Source organism: Capsicum annuum, chromosome 3 (genome assembly GCF_002878395.1).
Source record: "Capsicum annuum cultivar UCD-10X-F1 chromosome 3, UCD10Xv1.1, whole genome shotgun sequence".
Classification (NCBI taxonomy): domain Eukaryota; kingdom Viridiplantae; phylum Streptophyta; class Magnoliopsida; order Solanales; family Solanaceae; genus Capsicum; species Capsicum annuum.
The window spans coordinates 252,005,548-252,032,140 of NC_061113.1; the positions used below are offsets into that span (position 1 = coordinate 252,005,548).

The following is a 26,593-nucleotide window of genomic DNA, read 5'->3' on the forward strand; positions in this document are numbered from 1 at the left end:
AATGTACAACTGTTCACTGACAGCTAAGCTGTATATAGCAGTTAGTTAGAAACAGTTAGTTAGTTTGTTAATCTAACTTAGTGACTAAGATACGCGTGATAGTAATGAGCTAAGAGAGTCTATAAATAGGAGCTTGAGGAGTAGCAGTTATTAACACTTGTACTCAGAATTTTACTTCTCTTTCAGTTGTTGTATACATAGTTTCTCTTTGTTCGAGCTTACAAATTGCTTTGTTCTTCCTCTTGCATTGCATAGTTAACATGGTATCAAAGCATATTAGGCAGATCTAGGGGATTATTTCGACGATTCACACTAGAAATTCTGCAGATTTTGTGTGAAAATGGCGATGGACGGAGTATCGCAGGATGGCGGAGATAACAGAGCTCGAGGAGAACCAGTGACTGGGAGTTCGATCATAATTGATCATTAACATCCATTGTATTTGAGTTCAGCTGATATACCAGGAGCATTATCAGTTGGGATTCAATTGACAGGGATGGAGAATTACACGTTGTGGAGTCGAGCAATGGAGATCACACTGCTTGGAAGGAACAAGCTCGGACTCATTGATGGCTCTGTTCTAAGGAGTGATTACGATGGAGAATTGAAGAAGATTTGAGATCGTTGTAATGCGATCGTCATCTCATGGTTAACCTGCAATGTGAGCAAGGATTTATTTAGTGGAATTCTATACTCTTCTAGTGCACATCGGGTATGGCTCAATCTTAAGGAACGATTTGACAAAATCAATGGATCACGATTGTATCAATTGCATCGGAGCATTTTTACTTTAACACAAAGAGTATCAACTGTTTTGAATTACTACCCTAAGTTGAAATACCTCTGGGATGAGTACGATTCAATTTTGCCTCCACCTAGTTTTGATTATGCCAAAGCAAAAGAGTATGTAAAGCAATTTCAATACCAGCGTCTGTTGCGGTTTTTAATGGGATTAAATGATAGTTACTCGCAGGCTAAAGGCCAAATCCTAATGATGCATAATTTGTCTACTGTGAATCAAGCATATGTCCTAGTTATTCAGGATGAGAGTAAAAAAGGCATTGCTGGAAATATTCATGAAGAGATAGAATCAATGGCTATGGATACAGGAAGGAACAAAGGAATTGATGGTCCTAGTTCAGAGGGAGCGGATTCCATGGCATTATACACAGTCAGGAACATCAACAAACAACAATTTCAGAAGAGAAATTTCAATAGTCTCTACTGTGACTACTGCCACACGAAAGAATATGTTAGAGAGGGATGTAACAAACTTAAAAAATGTGACTATTGCCATGCTACTGGTCATGTGAAGGATGAATGCTTCAAACTAATTGGTTATCCAGAAAATTAGAAGGGCAAGAAGAAAGTGAATACAACAACAGTAGGAATAGGTCATCTGCTGCAACAGGGTATACATGACCAACAACAAAGCTTAAAAAGATTAAATACAGTGTTGGGAGAGCAGTTGTTGACCCAAAATCAATTAGTGCATTTGATGAACAAAGCTACTCCAGATCAGCTTCAACAAATATCTGAGGTGTTGAATAAAAATAGCAGTGGTGAGTCACATGACAATGCCAATATGGCAGGTAAGTCTAATACTGATTTACTAAAGTGGATTGTTGATTTCGGTGCTACAGATCATATGATAGGTAATAATATGTACCTGAAAAATGAAAGACTGGTAGGACAAATAGGGAAAGTGCAATTACTTACAGGTGACTCGGCATCAGTTTCCCATATAGGTGACTTTCAATTAAATATAGAAGATAAGATTAGTGATGTGTTGTGTGTGCCAGCATTTAAATTTAACCTTTTATCTGTTAACAAACTGACAAAGAAATTGAATTATTGTGTTTCCTTCTTCCCCACATGTTGCATATTTTAGGACCTTTTGTCTGGGAAGGTCAAGGAGATTGGTGATGTAGAAGACGACTTATATGTCCTAAACTGGAAGAAACAAAATGAAATATGCAAAATCATATCTGCTGTTACTAAGTCTGAAAATCCAGCTATTTGACACAAAAGATTGAGTCATATTCCCATGAGTGTTCTTAGAAGAATAAAAGAATTCAATAATAATAATAGTTTTGCTATAGATCATTGTGATATTTGTCCTCAAGCTAGACAAACCAGAATTCCATTCCCTGCTAGTAGCACAAGTTCAAATGTTGTTTTTGATTTAGTTCACATGGATGTTTGGAGACCTTACAAGGTCCCTACTCACTCTGGAAGGAGATATTTCTTTACTTTAGTAGATGACAAGTCTCGATGGACATGGACTTTTTTGCTCACTCAAAAATTTGATGTAATTTTTGAATAGAGATACTAATGATAAAGAACCAGTTTAACAGGTGTGTTAGAGTGTTCAAAACAGATAATGAAGGAGAATTCTTTAATGCTAATTGTCATGAAATATTTACTATGCATGGTATTACCTATCAAAGATCTTGTCCTTACACTCCAAAAAAAATGGTGTTGTGAAGAGGAAGCACAGACACCTACTGGAAGCTGCAAGAGCTATCAAATTTTAAGGCTGCTTACCTAGCAAATACTGAGGAGAATATGTTGAAGATGCTACATACATCATAAATAGGATACCTCTGTCCATTTTGGGAAATAAGTCACCATATGAGCTATTCTATGGGAAAGAACCATCTTTATCTCACATTAAGGTAATAGGATGTCTTGCCTTTGCTACAAACCTATTGAAAGGTGACAATTTTGCTCCTAAAGTTAAAAAGGCAATTTTTCTTGGTTATGCTGTAGTACAGAAGGGGTACAAGTTGCTTGATATTGAGACAAATACTTTATTTGTTAGTAGAGATGTGAGTTCGATGAAACAGTTTTTTCTTCCAAACACCAAGACATAAATCTGAGGATGATCTGCATTTTCTTATGCCACAACCACCTGCTCCGACATGTTACTATAGCCCTTGTGTGATACCTGTACCAGCTGATACTTCTGAGGTCCTACAGAAGCAGATGTTCTCAATCATGATACTTCTATGGTCCCTGCAGAAGCAGATGTTCCAGTGCATGAAGAACAAAATGATTTGCCTATTCTTGAGACCGTAAATAATGATGATCATGCTTTGCCGGGAAACGATGTTGCAGTGTGTAATGACCCTTACAGTCATTTTTCTGTATTTTTCATATAATTTTAGTACTATCTAAATATATTGTGGACTATTTATTTTAATTTGGCATTTGGTAGAAATATAATTTAGTATCCTTATAGAATATTTTCGATATTGATAAAATTCTTAAAGTGACGATATATTTATATCACTTTATAATGGACTTTTATGATTTATTAATATTTTAAGCAGAGAGTAATTTTAGAAATGTTAAACTATCATTATTATTATTATTATTATATAATATAGGTTTTGTTAGAAATAATTTTCTATTAATTATGATATATTCAAAATATTATAATTATTTTACCACAAATTGATGCAATACCTGAATATATATATGTTGTGTAGAAAATTAATGAATGTGGCCACCACCGCACACTTTGAAACGGATGGATGGACCACATGTTGCTGCCACTTGTTAGGCCACCATATGATAGCTTTTGCCCTTTTTAAAAGTAAAACAAAACAAATAAGAAGAGTGAACTTTCATTCACTGCTTCTATACATATGCACGTCCATATCTCTTTTTCTCATATATTGGTCTTTCTCGATTTGCTTCTTTTTTTAGAAAATCAATTAAAGTTCTTGGTTAGTCTTATAAAATTTCATATAAATTAATTATTCGAATCAATTATTCAAGCTTGGATTCTACTAGTATTATTCGGAGGCTTCGCGGACAGATATTCTAGCTTTGGCGTCCAGGTAGGCTAGGTTTACCCTATTTTTAGATTGAACTTATTTACTGAAAATGTTAACTATTATGTTAGTTTTGGATAAATACGTGTAGATGCGTATTTTTGATATATATAATCTGTCTTATTTATTCGGATTAGGACCCCGTTCTAGTAGATATTTGGAAATTATCTTTTAATATAATATAAAACTTATTACTTTGGGACATAAAATTTAATTGCAAAATCTTTAATTTAGCCTTTTTAATTAAAATTGGTAGATGATTATTTAGACGATGACATTGTTATAATATGGAATGTATATTAATATTATCGGTGGATTATGGTTACTATGAGTTCCGGTTCGAGTCCGGTAATTGACTATTATTGTTACTATGAGTTTCGGTTTGGGTTCGGCAATTGACTATTATTGTTACTATGAGTTCCGGTTTGAGTCCAGCATTTGACTATTATTGTTACTATGAGCTCCGGTTCAAGTCCGGCATCTGATTATAGTTGGGGTTACTCTGAGTTCCGGTTCGAGTCCGGCATCTAATTATTTATGTTTATTTTCACCACTTGTGTGTCCCACCGTCTTATGGGGGTACGGTTAGGTTAATTGTCTTCTTCAGTGTGTCTAGCGGGCTTATGGGGGCTCAGTTACGTTATGTTTGATTTATTAGTTATTACTGCATCATTATTTTTCTGTATTGCACAAGTTTATTCCTTTACAGCCATTGCATAGCTTGGTAGTTGTTTACCTTTCCATCCCTATTTACTAATAACTCAGATTACTTCCTTGCATTGTAGTTACACCTTTTCTATATTAAGCTCAGTCGGCCGATGATGCCTACTGAGTGCCTGTTGTTTTTGGTACTCATACTACACTTCTGCATCTTTTTTTTCTGATACAGATCCAGGTACTAGCAGTCGACGTTGACGTGGTTCCTACCTTTCAGTGTTGTTTTAGAGCGGGGTGAGCTTACTGTCGTTTGAGGCTGATCCTCCTCTATCTACTCTAGTTAGTCTTTTTTCACTCGAGACTACTTGTGTACATTTTAGATTTTTGTCTAGTACTCTAGGTACCTGTTAGTAGTGGCTCTAGTACTGACCTTATCAGATCTTGGGAGAGATTCATTTGTATAATTGATCATTTTTTCTCCTCTCGTTTTGATATAATACGTATGTTTTCTTCTTAGTTTTTACTTATTATTGTGATTGTTATTGTCATACATGATCTTTTATTTTATCCCTGCCTATTAGCCGTTTACCTATCATTCCGGGCTATGGTTTGGCTTACCTACTGGTGGGATAAGGTAGGTGCCATCACGACTTAAGAAATCGGGTCGTGACAGATTGGTATCAGAGCCTAGGTCACACTGGTATTGTTAGTACTGGAGCTGATGTTTAGTAGAGTCCTGCGGATCCGTACGGAGACGTCTGTATCCTATCCTTGGGAGCTACAGAGCATTTTTAAAAAAAAAAATCTCATTTTCTTGATCCATTTTGTGCGTTGAGTCTGGGTTGGTTGTAATCTTTTTATTGGTTCGCTCTTTACACAGATGGCTAGGACACGAGGTTCGAGAGCAGGGGGTCAGGATCGCGGGTTCACTTTTAGAGTTCTATCTTGAGGTCGAGGTCGACCCAGATATCAAGGGCTGGGTAGAGCAGCAGCCCCTGTCCGTGATCAGGCCAGAAATCCGTTACCCGATACCGTTGTAGCTCCGGGGATTGAGAGAGCTCCAGGTATTCCGCCACATCAGCAGGTGGGCTAGGGGACAGTCCAGGCTCCACCCGACTTTATATCTTCTTCGGTTATTCGGGATATATTCGTTCAGTTATTGGGGTTAGTTAGCGGTCCACCGATAGTGGGAGCTCAGCCAGCAGCGCAAGGTGGTGTAGATTTAGGGGCACAGCCTACGACAACGACGTCGAGGGTAGAGGTTCTGCGAACACCAATAGACCTACAGCCGGCAGTAGCCCAGCCACTTATGTCTACATAAGAGCAGAAGATGTTGGGTCAATTTTAGAGTTTAACTCTACCTAGGTTTGTCGGGACCCCGGGAGAGAATGCTTATGAGTTCTTATCCAGTTGCAAGAAACGGTTGCGGAATTTGGGGTTGGTTGAGGCACGAGGAGTAGACTTTGTTTCTTATCAGTTCGACACGGCAGCGAGGAGGTGGTGGAGAGGTTATCTTGATTCTAGGCCAGCTGGATCTTCACCAGTGACTTGGACTCTGTTCTTCGAGGCTTTCTTGGGGAAGTGTATGCCTCATAGCGTGCGTGAGCATCTCCGAGATGAGTTTACCATATTGAGGCTGGGTTCCATGACTGTGGCAGAGTATGAGGCGAGGTTTCATGATTTAGCCCAACATGCCACTATGATTCTGGATACGGAGTATGAGCGAATTTGATGCTTTGTTAGGGGATTGAGATTGTCACTCCGTAGAGCTACTCAGAGTTTTGTGACTTCAGAGAAGTCTTTTTCAGAGATAGTCGACTATGTGTATTCCATAGAGGAGATGGATCGTGAGGCCCAAGGGGGCAGCGATAAGAGACCACGCTACCAGGGCAGTTATAGTGGTTCACAGTCCTCAGGTCGAGGATTTCACGGTCGGTACCCTGATCCGTAGCTTTCTCAGTATCAAGGTCAGCCTAGTCGGCCAGTTCAGGCATCGCTTCAGATATCCGATAGGAGTTAGCCCGTCTATTGTAGTTCCAGTGGTTAGAGTAGCAGCCAGCCGCAGAGGGTTGTTCAGTCAGGATCGTCGAGTGGGGGTGGTCATTCTGGATTCGCTGGACCTTATAGTCAGATCAGGGTGCTCGGGGCATGTTATGACTGCGGAGTTGTTGGTCATTTTGCCCAAGAGTGTCCTCGGTGTAGGATGATTGAGCCTCTAGTTCTGGCTGTGCAGCCGATTAGATCAGTGCCGCCGTTAGGTAGTGGTTGTGTACAGGGTCGTGGAGGTGGTTCCCAGGGTTCTAGAGGTGGTTCGTAGGGAGGTAGGGCAGGCGGTCGGGCAGGTACCCAGTCTAGTAATGGACAGGGTAATTTGTATGCTGTTCCAGGTAGATCAGGGGCTGAGGCTTCGGATACTGTGATTATAGGTACGATTTTCGTGTTCCATTAGCCAGCTTCTGCTTTGTTTGATCCCGGTTCCACCTTTTCATATGTTTTTACTTATTTTGCATCGCGTCTGGGTTTATATTCGGAGTCTTTATCTGTGCCGTTACGTGTGGCTACCCCAGTGGGTGACTCTTTAGTAGTGGATCGAGTATATAGATCTTGTTTGGTCACTATTTAGGAGTTTTATACTCATATTGACCTTATTGTCCTAGATATGGTTGATTTTGATGCGATTTTAGGCATGGATTGGTTGTCTCCTTATCATGCGGTCTTGGATTGTTTTGCTAGGACCGTTACTTTAGCTTTGCCTGGCATACCCCCAGTTGTGTGGCAGGGTTCTGTTAGCCACGCATCGATGGGGATTATTTCGTACATCCAGGCTAGGAGACTGCTATCGAGGGGTTGTGAGTCTTTTCTTGCATATATTCGGGATGTTAGTGTTGAGAGTTCCCCGCTTGACTCTGTCCCTGTTGTTCGCAAGTTTGCTGATGTATTTTTGACCGACCTACCTGGCCTTCCTTCTGAGCGTGATGTAGAGTTTATTATTGACCTCGAGCCTGGCACCCGACCTATTTCTATGGCTTCGTATCGTATGGCTCCTGCTGAGTTAAAGGAGCTGAATAGTCAGCTTCAGGATCTTCTGGGTAAGGGATTTATCAGACCGAGTGTATTTTCTTGGGGTGCTCTATTTTTGTTTGTGAAGAAGAAAAATGGCTCCTTGAGTATGTGTATCGACTACAGGTAGTTGAATAAGGTTATTGTAAAGAATAAGTATCCTATGCCTCGCATCAATGATTTGTTTGATCAGCTTCAGGGTGCGACGGTGTTTTCTAAGATTGATTTGAGGTCTGGTTACCATCAGTTGAGAATTAGGGCTGCGGACATCCCTAAGACAGCCTTCAGGACTCGTTATGGTCATTATGAGTTCCTAGTGATGTCTTTTAGGTTGACTAATGCTCCAGCAGCTTTTATGGATCTGATCGCGTGTTCAGGCCATATTTGGACTCCTTCGTGATAGTATTTATTGATGATATTCTGGTATATTTGAGGAGTAAGGAGGAGCACGAGCAGCATTTGAGGACTATACTTCGCACTTTGAGAGACCACAGGCTTTATGCCAAGTTCTCAAAATGTGAGTATTGGCTTAATTCTGTAGCTTTCTTGGGGCATATAGTGTCCAAGGATGGTATTATGGTGGACCCAGTCAAGATTGAGGCTATTCGTAGTTGGGTTAGGCCTACGTCACCTTCTGAGGTTCGCAGCTTTATTGGGTTGGTAGGTTACTACAGGCGGTTCATTAAGGGTTTTTCTTCTATTGCAGCCCCTATGGCTAGATTGCCCAGGAAAGAGGTTCTGTTTCAGTGGTCTGCGAGTTGAGAGGCAAGCTTTATGAAGCTCAAGGATTTTCTTACTACAGCTCCTATTCTGACTCTTCGTGTGGAGGGCGAGGGTTTTACTGTCTATTGCGATGCACCTGGTGTTGGTTTGTGGTGTGTTCTGATGCAGCGTGGCCGTGTTATTGAATATGCATCGAGGCAGTTGAAGGTGTATGAGCGCAACTACCCCACCCATGACTTAGAGTTGGCAGCGATAGTATTTGCGCTTAAGATTTAGAGGCATTATTTGTATGGGGTCCGCTGTGAGATATTTATTGATCACCACAGTCTTTAGTATATTATGACCCAGAAGAAGCTGATTTGAGGCAGCGCAGGTGGATTGAGTTGCTGAAAGACTATGATATCTCTATTCTCTACTATCCGGGTAAGGCAAATGTGGTAGCGGATGCCTTGAGTCGAAAGTCAGTAAGTATGGGTAGCTTAGCTTTTATTTCAGCTTCTTAGCAGCCGTTGGCTTTGGACATTCGGTCCTTAGCTAACATGATGGTTCGTTTGGATATTTTTGACCCTCGGAGAATCATTGCTAGTGTTGAGGCCAGATCCACCTTGTTGGAGCAGATTCAGAGTCCTCAGCTTGAGGATGACAGGCTTCGCAGCCTTCGAGAGCAGTTGTTGAGGGGTGAGTCTCAGCGGGCTACGCTATATTCTGAGGGTGTTTTGAGGTATAACAGTCGTATTTGTGTTCCAAGGGTTGGAGATTTGATCCAGTTGATTCTTCGTGAGGCTCATAGCTCCAGATACTCTATTCATCCCGGGACAGCTAAGATGTGCAGAGATTTGAGGCAGCATTACTGGTGGAGTGGTATACGAAGAGATATAGCAGGTTTTGTGGCTTGATGTCTTTGTTGTCAGCAGGTAAAGGTCAAGCATCAGAGGCCTGGTGGATTGTTGCAGCAACTACCCATTCCCGAGTGGAAATGTGAATGAATTACTATGGATTTCATAGGCGGATTGCGTCGTACATCGCTTGGTTTTGATAGCATTTGGGTTATCGTGGATCGATTGACCAAGTCTGCATATTTTATCCCCGTTCGAGTTTCCTACAGTGCCGAGAGGTTAGCTCGTGTCTATATTCTGGAGGTGGTTCGCCTACATGGGGTCCCTGTGTCCATTAGTTCCGACCGAGGATCTCAGTTTACCTCTAGCTTTTAGAGGGCATTTCAGGAGGAGTTGGGGACCCAGGTTGACCTTAGAACAACCTTTCATCCCCAAACTGATGGACAGTCAGGGCGGACTATACAGGTTCTAGAGGATATGCTTCGCGCTTGTGTGTTAGATTTTGGAGGTCAGTGGGACAAGTTTTTACCTTTGGCAGAGTTTGCATATAATAACAGTTTTCACTCGAGTATTCAGATGGACCCATTTAAGGAATTGTATGGTAGGAGATGTCGATCTCCTGTTGGTTGGTTTGAGACTTCTGAGGTGAGGCCTCGTGGCACAGATTTGCTTCATGATTCATTGGATCGGGTTTGGGTCATTCAGGACAGATTACGAGTAGCTCAGAGCAGACAGAGAAGTTATGCTGATTGCAGACGTCGTTCATTGAGTTTCAGAGTTGGTGATAGGGTCTTCTTACGGGTATCGCCCATGAAGGGCGTGATGAGGTTCGGGAGGAGGGGCAAGCTTTATTGGACCTTTTGAGATCCTACAGAGAGTTGGGGAGGTAGCTTATTTGTTGGCATTTCCACCTGGAGGTAGCTTATTTGTTGGCATTTCCACCTGCTTTCTCAGCTATTCACCCGGTGTTTCATGTATCTATGTTGCGGCAGTATATCCCAGATGAGTCACATGTACTTCAGTGGGACTCGGTTCAGTTGGACTAGGGACTGGCATTTGTAGAGGAGCCAATGTCTATTTTGGCGAGGGATGTTAGGCGGTTGCGCTCCAGGGATATTTCGGTAGTTAAGGTTCAGTGGCATCACCGTCCAGTTAAGGAGGCTATCTGGGAGATAGAGCGTGATATGTGCACCCAGTATCCATACCTGTTTGAGCCTTCAGGTATGACCTTATCTTTTACTTTCGCGAACGAAAGTCCTTTTAGTAGTGGATGTTGTAATGACCCTTACGGTCATTTTTCTGTATTTTTCATATAATTTTAGTACTATCTAAATATATCATGGATTATTTATTTTAATTTGACATTTGGTAGAAATATAATTTAGTATCCTTATAGAATATTTTTGATATTGATAAAATTCTTTAAGTGACGATATGTTTATATCACTTTATAATGGACTTTTATGATTTATTAATATTTTAAGCGGAGATAGTAATTTTAGAAATGTTAAAATATTATTATTATTATATAATAGAGGTTTTGTTAGAAATAATTTTCTATTAATTATGATATATTCAAAATATTATAATTATTTTACCACGAATTGATGCAATTCCCGAATATATATATGTTGTGTATAAAATTAATGAATTTCGCCACCACCGCACACTTGGAAACGGATGGATGGACCACATGTTGCTGCCACTTGTTAGGCCACCATATGATAGCTTTTGCCCTTTTTAAAAGTAAAAAAAAATAAATAAATAAGAAGAGTGAACTTTCATTCATTGCTTCTATACATATGCACGTCCATATCTCTTTTTCTCATATATTGGCCTTTCTCGATTTGCTTCTTTTTTTAGAAAATCAATTAAAGTTCTTGGTTAGTCTTATAAAATTTCATATAAATTAATTATTCGAACCAATTATTCAAGCTTGGATTCTACTAGTATTATTCCACTAGTATTAATTTAGCCTTTTTAATTAAAATTGGTGGATGATTATTTAGACGATGACATTGTTATAATATGGAATGGATATTAATATTATCGGTGGGTTATGGTTACTATGAGTTCCGGTTCGAGTCCGGCAATTGACTATTATTGTTACTATGAGTTCTGGTTTGAGTACGACAATTGACTATTATTGTTATTATGAGTTCCGGTTTGACTCCGGCATTTGACTATTATTGTTACTCTGAACTCCGGTTCAAGTCCGGCATCTGATTATAGTTGGGTTACTCTGAGTTCCGGTTCGAGTCCGGCATCTGATTAGTTATGTTTACTTTCACCAATTGTGTGTCCCACCAGCTTATGTGGGTACGGTTGGGTTAATTGTCTTCTTCAGTATGTCTAGCGGGCTTATGGGGGCTCAGTTACGTTATGTTTGATTTATTTGTTATTACTGCATCATTATTTTTCTGTATTGTACAAGTTTATTCCTTTACAGCCGTTGCATAGCTTGGTAGTTGTTTACCTTTCCATCCCTATTTACTAATAACTCAGATTACGTCCTTGCATTGTAGTTACACCTTTTCTGTATTAAGCTCAGTCGTCCGATGATGCCTACTAAGTACCCGTTGTTTTTGGTACTCATTCTACACTTCTGCATCTTTTTTCTGATGCAAATTCAGGTACTAGCAGTTGGCGTTGACGTGGTTCCTACCTTTCAATGTTGGTTTAGAGTAGGGTGAGCTTACTGTCGTCTGAGGCTGATCCTCCTCTATCTACTCTGGTTAGTCTTTTTTCACTCGAGACTACTTGTGTACATTTTAGATTTTTGTCTAGTACTCTGGGTACCTGTTAGTAGTGGCTCTAGTACTGACCTTATCAGGTCTTGGGAGGGATTCATTTGTATAGTTGATCCTTTTTCCTCCTCTAGTTTTTATATAATACATATGTTTTCTTCTTAGTTTTCACTTATTATTGTGATTGTTATCATCATACGCGATCTTTTATTTTGTCCCTGCCTATTAGCCCGTTACCTATCATTCTGGGCTATGGTTTGGCTTGCCTACTGGTGGGATAAGGTAGGCGCCATCACTACTTAATAAATCACGTCGTGACACAGTGGTTGAAGAAACAGATCTCGTACCAGCCGTTGTCACTAAAAAGTCCAACAGGCAGGCAAAGCCACCCCTTTGGCATACAGACTATGTTTTGCCAGGAAAGAAAACATCAACTGGGAATAGTCTATATTCCATTACAAATATGCTTGATTACCAGAGCATTTCTCCTTCATATAGAAGCTTTGTTACCGAGATGTCACAAGAAAAGGAACCTAGTTCCTATCAAGAATCTATCAGAGATTCAAGATGGATTACAGCTATGCAGAATGAGATACAAGCTCTAGAAGATAATAACATATGGGTGCTCACACAACTTTCAGCAGGCAAGAAGGCAATTAGGTGTAAATGGGTGTATAAGATCAAATATAAGTCTAATGGTGAGATTGATAGATTCAAGGCTAGGTTGGTTGCTAAAGGTTACAACCAAAAGGAAGGTTTGGACTATTAGAAAAATTTTTCACCTGTTGTAAAAATGGTAACAGTCAGAGTGGTCATTTTATTAGCAGCTGAAAATGGTTGGAACATCTATCAAATCAATGTGTTCAATGCTTTTCTTCAAGGTGACTTGAATGAGGATGTATACATGGAATTACCCTTGGGATTTGATCATCAAAGTGAGCAGGGGACAGTATGCAAGTTGACTAAGTCTCTTTATGGACTTAAGCAAGCAAGTAGACAGTGGAACATTAAGCTAACCACATATTTACTTGATGTTGGCTTTCAATAGAGTCACTTTGATTACTCTTTATTCACAAAACACCATGGAGGTAGTATGGTAGTAGTACTGGTTTATGTTGATGACTTATTGATAATAGAAAATGATCATGAGATGGTATTGGACACAAAGAAGATTCTTTAAGATAAATTCAAGATTAAAGATTTAGGTGGCTTGAGATATTTTTTAGGCATTGAGTTTGCAAGGAGTGAGGCTGAAATTCTTATGCACCAGAGAAAATATTGTCTAGAGTTGGTAGCAGATATGGGGTTGTTCAACTCAAAGCCTGTTAGAGCTCCTATAGCATTAAATCAGAAGCTTACTATATCAGAATTCGATTCATATTTTCCACCTGTTGGCAACACTGACAAGTTTTTAAAAGATCCTACAAGATATCAAAAGCTTGTAGGCAGACTACTTTACTTGACTCTAACCAGGACAGATATTGCATTTGTAGTTCAACTTTTGAGTCAATTCATGCATAAACCTAAAATATCTCATATGGAAGCAACAATGAGAATGGTTAAGTATGTCAAGCATTCACCAGGATTAGGAATTCTTATGACTTCTAAAGGTGCAAAGCAATTGAGAGCATTTTGTGATGCAGATGGGGCATCATGTCCAAACACCAGGCAATCAATCACTGGATACTTTGTGTTTTATGGAGATTCTTTAGTTTTTTGGAAATTAAAAAAGCAAAATAATATCTCAAAAAGTTCAACAGAGGCTGAGTACAGGAGTTTGGCATTTACTGTGGCTGAGATTGTGTGGCTAGTTGGACTGTACAAGGAACTGGGAGTTGATGTTGCTTTGCCAGTCCATATGCAGTGATAGCAAGTCTGCAATTCAAATTGCAGCTAATCCAATGTTCCAAGGACGAACTAAGCACATAAATATAGACTATCACTTCTTCAGGGAGAAGATTCAGCTTGGATTAGTTCAACCAACATATCTACATACATCAGAGCAACCTGCAGATTTACTGACCAAGGGTCTTAAAATAGTTCAACATACTTATCTACTTACCAAGCTAGGCATGAAGAATGTGTTTCATACACCTAGATTGAGGGAGGATGTTAAGCGGTTAGTAAAATGTACAGTTGTCCATTGATAGCTAAGCTGTATATAGCAGCTAGTTAGAAATTGTTAGTTAGTTTGTTAATCTAACTTAGTGACTAAGATATGTGTGATAGCAATGAGCTAAGAGAGTCTACAAATAGGAGCTTGAGGAGTAGCAGTTATTAACACTTGTACTTAGAATTTTTCTTCTCTTTTAGTTGCTGTATACATAGTTTCTCTTTGTTTGAGCTTACAAATTACTTTGTTCTTCCTCTTGCATTGTAATAGTTAACAAAAATTGGGGTGTTGAACAATAAAATTTCGCTGGAAATAATTCATTTTGTAGCTAAGATTAGTTCTTGTATTTTTTTTTCCCTCCGGTGATCTTTATAGTTGATCTTTACTTGCTAATGCACTAAAATGGGACATATGTTTAATATACTGGATTGGAGGTCTATAATAGAATTTAAAAGTACTGAAGATAAGTAAGGAAAGTCCAACATGTTAGAGAGTATTTAAAAATATCAAATAACCTGGAAATTAAAATTTAAAAGATAGGGAGAATATAATTTTGAGATTAAAGATAATGTTTGCCCACTCTAAGCATGTTTTCAATTGAGTTATGTCATTTTGACAACCACATGTGCAAGTCAGACGATTTATATATGGTTGGGTCGTTGTAGAAAGAGGACAGTGAGACACAAGAAGTCAGTTTTTTTGAGCCAGGAACAAAGAACATGCATAAGTTTAAGTAACAATCCGATCCATGTCACATAAAAAGATGTATTTAATATGATTATACCTGTTACGAGTACATACTTGAAAATTTTCCTGATTGAAGAGGCATGTATCATCTAGAGATCTGTCATGAGATTAATATCTTGAGAAAGTAACGAAAAAACGTAAAAATTATACTAATATATTTAACTGAAAAAAAAAGAAAGAAAAACATGCGACCATCGTAAGTAATTATTATTGCATATTACAGTTTTATAAGTCACCCTGACTAACTTAAAGCTTGAGTGAAAACTTGATCGACTTATTACAGTTTTATGTTGGAAAACTTGATTGGTGTTCCTTTCATTGACTAATTACTTATCTAAAATTTAATACAAGGCAACTTTATTTTATTACAAAAAGTAATTACATAAATTTTAAATTAATTATTGAAATTCTTTAATTTTTTTTTTTACTTTCTCTCTCCTTACTCTTATACATCCTAAAAGGTTGTCTTTTTCTCCCGTTTTTCTCTAAATTGGACTAACGACTTTCTCTGCGTCTTGAACCCACGAGATAATTATTCTACCTTTTAGCAATTTGCAATTTATTATTGATTATAAGAGCCTAGCAATAAGTACAATGGTTTGGTCCTTTATGCAACAACGAGGATGTTTTTTCTATTTGTTTGTCTTACTTTTTTTTTTTAGTTCGTTTTAAAAAGAATATTTTTATCCTTTTTGATAACTTTTAATTCTAACTTTCACATAGAATTTCACAAAATTAAATAATATTTTGATACATTCATATGCGTCTTTAAACAATCACAAAATTCAAAAACATTCTTAAAAATTCATATTAGTCAAAGAATTATCAATATTATCAATGTTCCAATCATTATAAACACAAATGTTTGTCTTAAAAACCATTAAGCAGGTGAATTTAAAAATTACAAGACATGACAATAGAAAATATTAAAAAAGCATTTGTTGCTTCTATACCACCTTAAAATATTTCTGTCATACATTCTTTTTAGCAAACTCAATTACGCTTGATGGTCATCCCCTTTATTCTCCCTCCGTTCAATTTTGTTTTTCTCGTTTCACTTGCGAAAGTTAATTTGATTATTTCAAAAATTAAATTAAATTATTAAATATTTTAAATTTAAATTTTTATAAATTATACAAAAATACTATAATACAATAAAATTCTTTTCATATAATTAATACAATCAAAATATAATTTAAATATCATTTAAAATTTATGTATAATATAACTCTGGAGAATCAAAACACTAAAAAAAATAAAAAGTAACCAGAGGTATAACTTGTCCTACATACTCTGCACATTCTTCGAAGAATTGATGTCCTTACTCTGTTTACAAATTATTTTTTATGACCGTTAAAAATTAAAAATAACGTTAATATTTTATATGACCGTTGTCCCTTTCTTATTGATTATTCCTATTTTTCTAAGTTAGATTGTTTCTTAAAAAATCACCCTCATTCAAATCTATATAAACAATGTTACATTTCTTTCACACTACAAAAAAAAATAAAAAAATCCCTCTATTTCTCCTCAAACTCCTTCCCTCTCAAGGCACACTGGTGATTGGAATTCAATTTTCAACTACTCAATTTTTTACTGCGTTTCGTCAATTTGTTCCATCTGTTATTTGCTTAGTTTATTTAATTTCCTTGACTTTTTCCTATAATGTCAACATCACCAGCTAATAAACGATTAAAAATTCAATTTAAAATTGATCCTAACACTGGAGAACAATTTAAGTATTCTAGGAAAGTTGATGAATGGGAGTTAACGAAATTTATCATTGTTGAGTCACTTTATAGTAAGACTTTCACTGATTCTCTTGAAAAATATATTCAAATTTTCTACCCTCCATTTGAATATTCTGAAGAACTTGATCGTGCTGAACTCGTTAAACTTTTTATGTGCTGAATCAATACTGTATACTAAAAGTTTCTTGAAATCCCTTTACCATTTATATTCGAACTGCTCATTTTCCAGCGTATCAGCCTATTCCTTAGAGTGTTATTATATCTGAAATACGAAATCAGTTTCACAAGTATCAAGGTCAAATTATCGAAGATTTTAAGGCTCTTTCTTGCAGTGTAGCGTTAAGTGTTGACTTGGTGGCTCATACTGACATACAAGTAGATATTATATGCATTAGTGCTCATTGGATTGATGATGATTTTACCATGAAAAAACGGATTTTACCATATCAAACAGGATTACCTGAGGATTTTCGTGATGGAGGTGTTGTTTCTGAGATGATGGCTGAATTTGTGCTTCTTTATAGGATAAGTGATAAGTTATTTTCTGTTAATTCGTATTTTAAGGAGAATAAGAATGAATCAGCTGTACAAGATATGAAGCATCGTTATGTTAAATGTGCGTGTCATATTCTGAATTCAATTGTTAGGGATGGAATTGCTCTTTTTGAACCTGAAATTAGGAAAATAAGAAAGGCGGTGCGCTATATTTATGGTTGTAGTTTTAGAGAGACCGAATTTAGCAAGAGGTGTTTAGCTGATAAACAAGTAATGAAATTATCTCGAAAAGTAGATATTCCAACTAGGTGGAATACTACTTATGATATGTTAGCAGGTGCCATGGAACATAAAGTCATTCTTACAGAAGCTTATAATGAATCTATTGTTGTTGATGCTGATGATGTTGTTGATGATATTGTTATTGATGATGTTGTTGATGATATTGTTATTGATGGTGGTAATGGTGTTCGTGGTCGTGGTGATACTGATGAAAATGATTTGACCGACATAAATTGGATTGCTTGCGAAGAGATAGTTAATTTCTTACAAAAGTTTCACGGTGCTGTTACACATTTTGCTGGTTCTTATTATCCAACTTGTAATTCCGCACTTGTTTATTTGAATGACATATCTTCGTTATTCTTTAAATATAAGGATAATCCTTACTTCAGTGTTTTTTAACCTGAAGTGAAAGCTGAATTTATCAAACATTTTATCCCTGTACCCCCAATATATTTACTTGGTGCATTGTTGGATCTATGATGAAATTAGAGCATATTGAGTTATCCCTTAAATGTTTATATCAAAATTTGGATCTGAACTATACTGAGCAAGATTTATGTTCTCATAAAGATGGTTTATTGAAATTAGCTAATGAGATATATTCAGGTTTTGATGTTGCAGTTGAACCCAAACAGGCCCCGACGACTCCTAGTTCTTCAGCTTTTTCTTCCAAGCGCTTTCCTGGTTGCGAATTTTGGCAACAACATGTTGTAATGTCACATGAATCGAGGAGATCTGCTGATTCAAATGAGCTTAGTATTTTATCTGGAGCAACAATATGATGGTATTGATGAGTCAGATTTTGATCTCTTGGGATGGTGGAAAGAGCATACGAAGAAATTTCCAGTACTTTCCAGAATGGCACGTGCTATATTTGCCGTTCCTGTGTCTACTATGCCATTAGGTAGAGTGTTTAGTCAGGATGAGTTGCAATTATATATGATAAAGACAGGTTATTGGGTGGTGATGTGGTTGAAATGACCGAGTGTTTGAAAGATTGGATCAGAGCAGAAAGAAGAAATCAATGATTAGAGGAGATAGACGTGGAATTTCTAGAGGACCTTGATGAAGAATTTCAAGAAAAATGTAACATGGAAGAACCAGTCCATTGAGTTTTCAGAGTCCGAAGCTAAAGAGCTTCTTTCCAAGTTTCAGTAATGAGCTTCCAGTACTTAGTATGGTTTCCCTAGTTTTATAGTACTTGCTAAGAATTTCACTTTGTAACTTTGCAACAGCCTTTTGGGCATTATTTAATTAATCCATCACCCTTCTTCTTTCTCAAATGGTGCAATAAAATTTAGAGAACCATGTAACTTGGAAAACCAGAAACCTATATATAACTACTGCAAACTTGTCTTATATCATATTTGAATAAATATACCTTGATTCTTAAGAGGTGTCTGCACTGCACTTGCGGCGTTCAAAAATAAAATCAATATACACATTGTGAGGGAAGGAGAAAAGGATATAGGAACAATGAAAATAGTTATTGCTAGAATTAACCAATCTTAGCGTTTAACATTTTTTTAAATTTGATCCAATTGATTCTATTCTGTAAATATTTCACATAAAAACTTACTCATCAAACACGATGCAATAAGTCTGCATCCGCCCGCTGAAGCAAGTATTGAATTGGTCTGTCTTAGTTCCAATTTTAAAAACCAGTGTGAAAATTGTGAGGCATCAGTCTTCAGGGAGGACCACAATTTTTCCCAATCTTCTAAGATGGGGTATGGTTTTTTAATACTACTAATTCGTTCTGAGGACATTAATGACAATATTGATATAGACATGTCGCATTAGTCTAAAAGTTTTCATAACAAACCAAAGTCAACCCCTTCACATTGGTCAAGGAGTGATGGCAGCATAATTTAATTTTAGAGTCTGCTTCTACGAAGCTGCCTTCTATGTGTGAGCTTATCAAAAAAAAATTCATTTATCTTTCAGGAAATTCGACTGTTTAGCATAGCTTATATTGTTAGACTATTTCTTTCTTCCATCTTTGGTTGTTGCTGAAGATAAGCTCTTGTATTTTCTGGAGAAATTAAACATACTTTTTCACCATGGAGTCCAAGATCATTTGGAGCACATATACATTTATGCTTCTTGTGCTATGTTCTTGTGCAGGTATTGCATTTAATCCCAACATTACCTCTCTGCATTCAAAATTCAATCCGAGTCTTGCTTGTTAATGTACGGATAGTTTTTGTATATGCAGCTGCTTATGACGCATTGGATCCAAATGGAAACATAACAATCAAATGGGATGTGATTTCTTGGACTCCAGATGGTTATGTGGTAAGGGGAATATAATATACCATTATGTTCTTCACATTTTAAGTAGCATTTTGAAATTCTTTTTGGTTCATAAACATTCCCAATATTTCAGGCAGTAGTGACAATGAACAATTTCCAAATGTATCGTCCAATAATGAGACCTGGATGGACTTTAGGATGGACATGGGCAAAGTATGAGGTGATTTGGGCCATGATGGGAGCCCAAGCTACTAATCAAGGAGATTGTTCGATGTTTAAAGGCAACATTCCTCATAGCTGTGAGAAAAAACCTGAAATTGTTGATCTGCTGCCAAATACCCCTTATAACCAGCAAATTGCTAACTGCTGCAAGGGTGGTGTTTTGGCATCAATGGGAAAGGACCCTTCTGCTGCTCTCTCTGCATTTCAGATAGCTGTTGGCTCTGCGGGGACTACAAACAGAACCGTCCAACTTCCCAAGAATTTCACTTTGCTCGCTCCAGGAGGTGGCTATACCTGTGGTCCTGCTAAAATCATCCGTCCCACTCTTTTCATCACGGCTGATGGTCGACGAACAACAAGTGCTATGAGTAAGTTTGGCTCTTAAGATTTTGCACGAGATTGGAAGTAAATAATATACCTGCTAAGACTAAACCTTTATGCTCAATATGCAGTGACATGGAGAGTTATTTGCACTTACTCTCAGTTCTTAGCCTCTCCATCGCCAACATGTTGCGTCTCCTTGTCTTCTTTTCACAATGGAAGTATCACCCCTTGTCCTTCGTGTTCTTGTGGCTGCCGGAACAGTAGCAACTGTGTCATGTAAGATTTATATGCATTTCTCGTAGTTATATCTTCAATTTGTAGCCGTAGTAATGCTTCCTCTGTTAAACGAGTAAAGACTGGCTCCCGTTAAGTGGCTTGGATGATTCTCTTTAAAAAAATCATAACCGAAGAGTGTAATTGTAGGAAGACACCGAGTGGAAAGGGAGTAAATGTGCCAAAGGCAGTGCTGCGATGCACAAAACACATGTGCCCTATCAATGTGCATTGGCATGTTCAGTCAAATTTCAAGAACCATTGGAGCGTGAAGGTTACCATCACAAACTTCAACTACCGATTCAACTATACACAGTGGACACTCGTTGTTCAACATCCAAACCTCAACAACGCGACTCAAGTCTCCAGCTTTTCATACATGCCCAATCTATCAACCAGTAAGCTCCCTCTCCCTTTATTTGATTCATAAACAGAAAGAGACATGTATTCTTGATCATTAGACCATCCAGGCGTTCATCAGGCTGACGATATTCTAAACTATGCAGATGATACTGCCTTGTTTTATGGGAGAAGGTCATATAATGATGTCCTGATGCAAGCTGGAGCAAAAGGAAATGTCCACTCAGATTTAACACTTGAGAAGGATGGTAAAACAATTGCACTAAAGAAAGGCTGGCCATTTCCTCGGAGGGTCTACTTCAATGGCAATCTGTGTGTGATGCCATCTCCTAAATCTTACCCATATCTTCCAAATTCTGCCGGCAACAAATAAAGAGCATTGTCCAACACTGGTTGTTCTGTTTCTTTTGTATTCCTAGCTTGTGTTGTTACAAGTGATAAATATACAAGAACAGGAATGTACTAATTAATGAGTATTGCAATATGCACTTGACAAGATTTGTGAAGAGTTATAATGATAAATAAGGTGCTTAATAGGGCACAGTTCAATTATCCAATTTTCTTGTAGATATCAAATGAGTAACATTAAATGTCAATGATTCATAAAGCAAGTTTGAAGGATATTTGTTTGGGCATGAAACAAGGAGCGCCTCTAGCTGGATATACAAGCGTTCACAACACAAACAAGGAGCGCCTCTAGCTGGATATACAAGCGTTCACAAAATTATGTTGTTTCTATCGTGTTTTTTTGTGTGTATAGAATTCGAACTCACACCTTTGACTTGCACTTAACGAAGGTCTGAAACTCACACCTTTGGTTTGCACTTAATGGAGTTCAGATTTCAGTCCATTAAGTACATTTGTTTTTTATTAAGATCTAGCCACTTATTACGTCTGAATACCTCTTATCCGTTCAGATCCATCCAGGACAAAGTCTGAAAATCTTTCGGACCCTTTTTAAGCTCTTTTATTATTTTAATATTAAATCCTTCTATCAAAGATACTTCTTTCTTCTCTGATTTTTATCTCCCTGCAGACACCCAAATCATCCATCCATGGCTAAGGACTTTGAACCTGCCTCTTCATCTCATCATTAAACTTGCAGACACCCAAATCATCCATGGCTTAGGACTTTTAACCTGCCTGTTCATCTCATCATTATCAATATTAAACTTTCAACCTGTTAAACAATGAAAGTAAGAAGTAATTTCTATTGTTAATGATGTTCCTTCACAATCATCACTCCTCCACCGATCATGAAAATATCACTGAAATAAATCGCTAACCATGGACAAGATCTAGAAACTTATCAACCCGGTGACCTTGACGGAGGTAATATTTTAGACAAAAATGGTGGGTTTGTTAGTGAGAGTAGGCGACAGAATGAATTTTGGAAACTGAGGCGACAAAACTGAAACTTGATTCATTTTCTTACTTTATTTTGATATTTGAGTTTATAAAGAATGATTTTTTTGTTCAAATTTGTTGGTGAATATTCAGAATTGTGATTTCTACAGATTAAAACTAAATTTACGAAAATATCAAAGGGATATATAATAACATAATTTTTCGACGAATAGAAAGTTTTTTTGACATAATCTGGTAGTGAAAGTTTTTGTACTTAAATTGTATTTTTTAAATTTTATTATATATATAAATAACTTTTTTTTTTATACATTCAGATATTAAAAAATAAACAATCTAAATTATTCAGTTTTTAAATCTAAAGATAATATTTTAATCATTCAGATGTGTCTTCAAATTCAGACGTCTGAATATTAAAATAAGCAAATACAGCCGTAGTTAATACCAAAAAGGCACCAAGAAGGCATTATTTTCTAAAATAAGTATCATGTACTGGAATTTGAGTACCTCTATTCCAGTAAGGCGATATAATTTTGTTCGGATTAAATTTCTTAAAAGACACACGAATTCGGTGGGGTGAAAATATTTTTGATTTATATTTAGCGTGTTGTTCATACAGGCAGCTTTCGATTTGTTTGGTTGAATTGTTTAATATCGATTTGATTTTTTGATTTTTGGATTGACGAAAATGACAATCGTAATCAAATCAAAATAAATTCGGTTTGGTTCGATTTATACAAATTCAGTTCGATTATTTCAGTTTTTTATTTCGATTTTAAAGATTAAAGTAGTATCTCTTTCTTTGTCATGACTCGTCATTTAAAATGGATGATTTTTTGAAAAAATATTGTTTTTCAAAACCTGTTTTTCATTTCCAGATATAAATAACATGAAATAAAATAACCATTAGCTTAACATAGTACATAATTGTATCATGCATTAGTTTGGATTACTTATTATGTATTTATAAAAAATATATATATCTATATATTATATAATAAAATACATATATTTTATACATAAAATAATATATATATATATATATATATATATATATATATATATATAGTAAAATATATGTTATTTATATAATTTCGATTTTTTGGTTTAACTATATATATTTTTTTAAAATATCAAAAAACGAACCGTTTAATCGAATTTTTAAAATTTGAAACCAAAATCGATTCGAAAAAACAAAAAACTGAAATCAAAATTAAATTTCGATTCAACTTTTTTATTTTTTCGGTTTGAACCAAAATATGCTCAGCCCAGTATTCATATTTATTTTCTGGTTTAGGATGCAGTAACTAACAGTTTATTAACTTTAGTAATCTGTCACTTGAATATAATATTAATAGACTAAACATGAGAGTCTAACCCAAAAAAAACAAGTTTAAGGAGAGAGCAGGGTGACTCAAGGGTAAGGCTAGTACAATGTTTATTTTAGGCCTCCAAAATTTGAGGTCCCAAAAAATTTAATATGAATTTTATGATTTTAATTTCACTTAAAATAATATTAAAGATAAAAAAATTAAATTATATAAAAATGAAAGAAGATCTATCTACATTGTATTAAAAATATTGTAGAACTTTTTATTAAATCTTCATATTAATAAATAAAGTTTTCACTATAATATTTAAGGTAATGCTTGCAAACAAATACTAACACCTTATTAATTAAAATTAACCCTTACTTTTATAAATAATAATATTATTATGTGAAGTTAAATGCTTAATGTTACCACACTAAAAAAAAAGTAGTATAAGAATTAAAAAAAATAATTCTAAATTATTGATAATATTTTTATTATGTACATATATTTAAGGCGGCCTTGGGTGGGAGAGCCTGTAGAATTCAATACATGTATTATTTTTCCTTTTTTAATAAGGAGGAATAATTGACACAGAACGATTGCCCACGTGAGAATCGGCAACATTTTTTATCGCTGCTGACACTATTTCATTGATATAGGTCATTACTCGTGGTATTCAATATATCAAAAGGCAACATTATCTAAGTTAAGGTTAGGAAAATAAAAATTTCTTTGTCTAAAGTAACAAGGCAGTGATAATTCGATTCAAGGATTGCTCGGCTGCTAAGCACTTTCATTTCTAACCTTGAGACTCTGAATTCGGACAATCAAGAGAGCTAAAAGAGTGAGAAATCCGGTAAGAATTAAAGAATCGTTGCGTTAAACGTGCATGTTCTCATTTTGAACCTGAAATTAGGAAAATAATAGAATTTAGAAAAATGTTACAGAATTTAGCTGAACGCTTATAATGAATATATTGTTGTTGATGAATGATAATGAAAATGAATTGAATAACACAAATTAAATTATTTATGAAGAGATAGTGATTTTTTACTGAAGTTTCAAAGTGTTATTTACTTTTTTATGATTTGTATGAGATAAAATTTATCTAAAGAAACGTAATATATTTAGGGGAGATAGCTAAGAAAGTAAAGCACTTTCTCGTAAAAGATAAGGACTTAGCTGCTCTCCTCCTGTTTGCCTCTTATACGGAGCGTAAGAGGCAAATACGAGGCAACTCAGTAGCTCGGCATTCAAAAGAATATTAGTTGGCTCACTAATCGGATCGGACACATGTCACTCTTGTATAGGTTATAGTCTTTTAAAGCACTATTGTTGAATTATAATTGGCCAAAGGTAAAAATTGTAAATTACAAATTGTTGTCCTTTTTTCACTTGTAAAGACATTACTCCCTCATTTTCTTATTCAATACAACAATTCTTACTGTCCCAAGGATTTTTCTTCATCCACTCACTGATTTTCTTACTCAATACAACAATTTTTATTGTCCCCTACTCCCTGATTTTCTTATTCAATACAACAATTCTTGTGTCCCCAAGAATATTTTTGTTTGTTATTTGCCTAGTTAGTCTTGGTTTCACGTCGTGGACGCCTCGTGTAGATCTGATGCGTTCTCGAGTGCACTCATATACGCCCTTGACTCGTTCAGATTTGTTTGTTTTATTTATTTGCTATTATCTTACTTGTAATTCCATACTTGTTTATTTGAATGACATATCTTCGCAATTCTTTAAATATAAGGATAATCCTTTCTTTTGTGATTTTTACCTGACATTAGAGCTAAACTATTAAATTTTTTATGTCTTGAATATATTTACTTGGTGCATTGTTTTTTTTTTTTTTTTTCATTTTACAATTACTTGGTGCATTGATGGAGCCCTTTCCCGAACTTTGTGTATAGCAAAAACTTTAATGCATCGAATTGTTTTTATTATTGAGTCCTATGATAGAGTGTTTGAAGGATTGGATCAGATAGATGCGGATTTTCTAGATGAATTTTAGGGGTTGGACACGAACTTTGAAGAATAATGTAACATGGCTGATGGTGTCTTGAGTTATCAGTCTGAAGTCAATGAACTTCTTTTCAATTTATAAAAGCTTTTGTATTTAGTCACTCATATGTTTTCTTTTGAAAAAAAGCTCATTCCTATCCATCAAGTTATATGTCCAAGAATGATCTTATTTGGCCCACTGTATTGTAATCTACAATCATTCCACATTTTTATTGGCTTATTCAATTTTATGTTTGTGGAGTAAGAGCGATGTACTGCTTTAGGGAAGATCTGGAAGGCATGCATGAGACCGACAAGCCAAGCGGTGCTCTGCCCCTGGCAGCTGCCTAACAATCCACTCGTTGCCAATTCATCTTGAAATTCCCCCACACCTAGTTTCACATTCGTTATCTCAAAACTATGTACCAATTTTTTGCCTAGAGTTTGTTTTAGTTTTATTATTATGAGAGGAGTCTGGATTTGTCTTAAATAGTACTAGAATAAAGCTTTTGTAAGATTATTAACACACCTTTTCTTTTAAAAAGGAAAAAAATATAGACAGAACGGATTCGTATTGCTGTTTCTCGGTGCTAAATACTAGTAGTAGTAGTGTAGATTCAAGTACATACCATGCACGCCAGCTGATTTGTTATTGACTAAAAAAATAAAAAGAACTGACTTGTAATGAATGGGCTTGAGTGTAATGTTGAAATGAAGGGAGAATTACTTTTCCCTTCTCCCTTGCCACTCCAAGGAGGCAAGTACAATGTAAAATTTGATAGTTGGGAAACACTATTGTCTATAACTGAACCACTATTGTCTATAACTCTTTTCAGAAATTAGCACATTTTGTCTTGGTCGGAGAATATAATTAAGCTTAGTAAAAATTGAGTTTGAAATTAAAAGGATAATTTTTCAAGCTTAGAAATTAAAATGGATAATTTTTTTTATATAACAAAATGAATAATCTATAATTTATTTATAATATATTAAAAGTGTAAAGTCTATTGAAAAAGTGATTTAAACTTTTTGCAGTTCATTAAATAATTTCACAATAAACAAAATTATCTTTTTATTATTTTTTAAAAGTTTCTTATTTAAAATAATAATAATAATTGAAATAAAACTTGAATAGGTTTTGAATCCTATTTAGTTCTAAACCTCTACTTTTTTTTTCCTTTTTTACATAACACCTTTCCTTCTTTATAAAT

The 26,593-nt window shown here is 35.9% G+C and overlaps 2 protein-coding genes, 1 long non-coding RNA gene and 1 pseudogene across 4 annotated transcripts; all 4 read left to right on the forward strand.

Moving 5' to 3' along the window:
- The first annotated feature begins 1,498 nt into the window (after nucleotides 1-1,498).
- On the forward strand, nucleotides 1,499-12,634 carry LOC107844230 (annotated as a pseudogene).
- Nucleotides 12,635-12,658: 24 nt separating this feature from the next.
- Nucleotides 12,659-14,122, forward strand: LOC107844229 (uncharacterized mitochondrial protein AtMg00810-like). Its single transcript, XM_047408762.1, has 3 exons — nucleotides 12,659-12,857; nucleotides 13,047-13,666; nucleotides 13,824-14,122. Exons 1-3 carry the CDS (start codon nucleotides 12,659-12,661, stop codon nucleotides 14,010-14,012), a joined length of 1,008 nt encoding a protein of 335 aa, XP_047264718.1. The 3' UTR covers nucleotides 14,013-14,122.
- Nucleotides 14,123-16,068: 1,946 nt separating this feature from the next.
- On the forward strand, nucleotides 16,069-18,615 carry LOC107845561. Its single transcript, XR_007053862.1, has 2 exons — nucleotides 16,069-16,526; nucleotides 17,863-18,615. It is a non-coding gene; the product is annotated as an uncharacterized LOC107845561 (long non-coding RNA).
- A 417-nt stretch (nucleotides 18,616-19,032) lies between these two features.
- Nucleotides 19,033-21,248, forward strand: LOC107845560 (COBRA-like protein 4). 2 transcript variants are annotated; one of them, XM_016689957.2, is made up of 6 exons: nucleotides 19,033-19,383; nucleotides 19,475-19,554; nucleotides 19,646-20,102; nucleotides 20,187-20,334; nucleotides 20,482-20,729; nucleotides 20,838-21,248. In XM_016689957.2, exons 1-6 carry the CDS (start codon nucleotides 19,320-19,322, stop codon nucleotides 21,062-21,064), a joined length of 1,224 nt encoding a protein of 407 aa, XP_016545443.1. In that variant the 5' UTR covers nucleotides 19,033-19,319; the 3' UTR covers nucleotides 21,065-21,248. The 2 variants fall into 2 exon arrangements, with proteins under 2 accessions (XP_016545443.1, XP_016545442.1); XM_016689956.2 differs by having other exon boundaries at nucleotides 19,159-19,383; nucleotides 19,460-19,554.
- The last annotated feature ends 5,345 nt before the right edge of the window (nucleotides 21,249-26,593 follow it).

Coding starts and splice junctions, on each gene's coding strand:
- LOC107844229 (XM_047408762.1), top strand. CDS start 12,659: ATGGTAACAGTCAGAGTGGTCATTTTATTAGCAGCTGAAAATGGTTGG. Junction 12,858..13,046: donor TTATGGACTTAAGCAAGCAA/GTAGACAGTGGA, acceptor AGATTCTTTAAG/ATAAATTCAAGATTAAAGAT. Junction 13,667..13,823: donor CATTTACTGTGGCTGAGATT/GTGTGGCTAGTT, acceptor TTCAGGGAGAAG/ATTCAGCTTGGATTAGTTCA.
- LOC107845560 (XM_016689956.2), top strand. CDS start 19,320: ATGGAGTCCAAGATCATTTGGAGCACATATACATTTATGCTTCTTGTG. Junction 20,335..20,481: donor AACAGTAGCAACTGTGTCAT/GTAAGATTTATA, acceptor GTGTAATTGTAG/GAAGACACCGAGTGGAAAGG. Junction 20,730..20,837: donor CATGCCCAATCTATCAACCA/GTAAGCTCCCTC, acceptor TAAACTATGCAG/ATGATACTGCCTTGTTTTAT.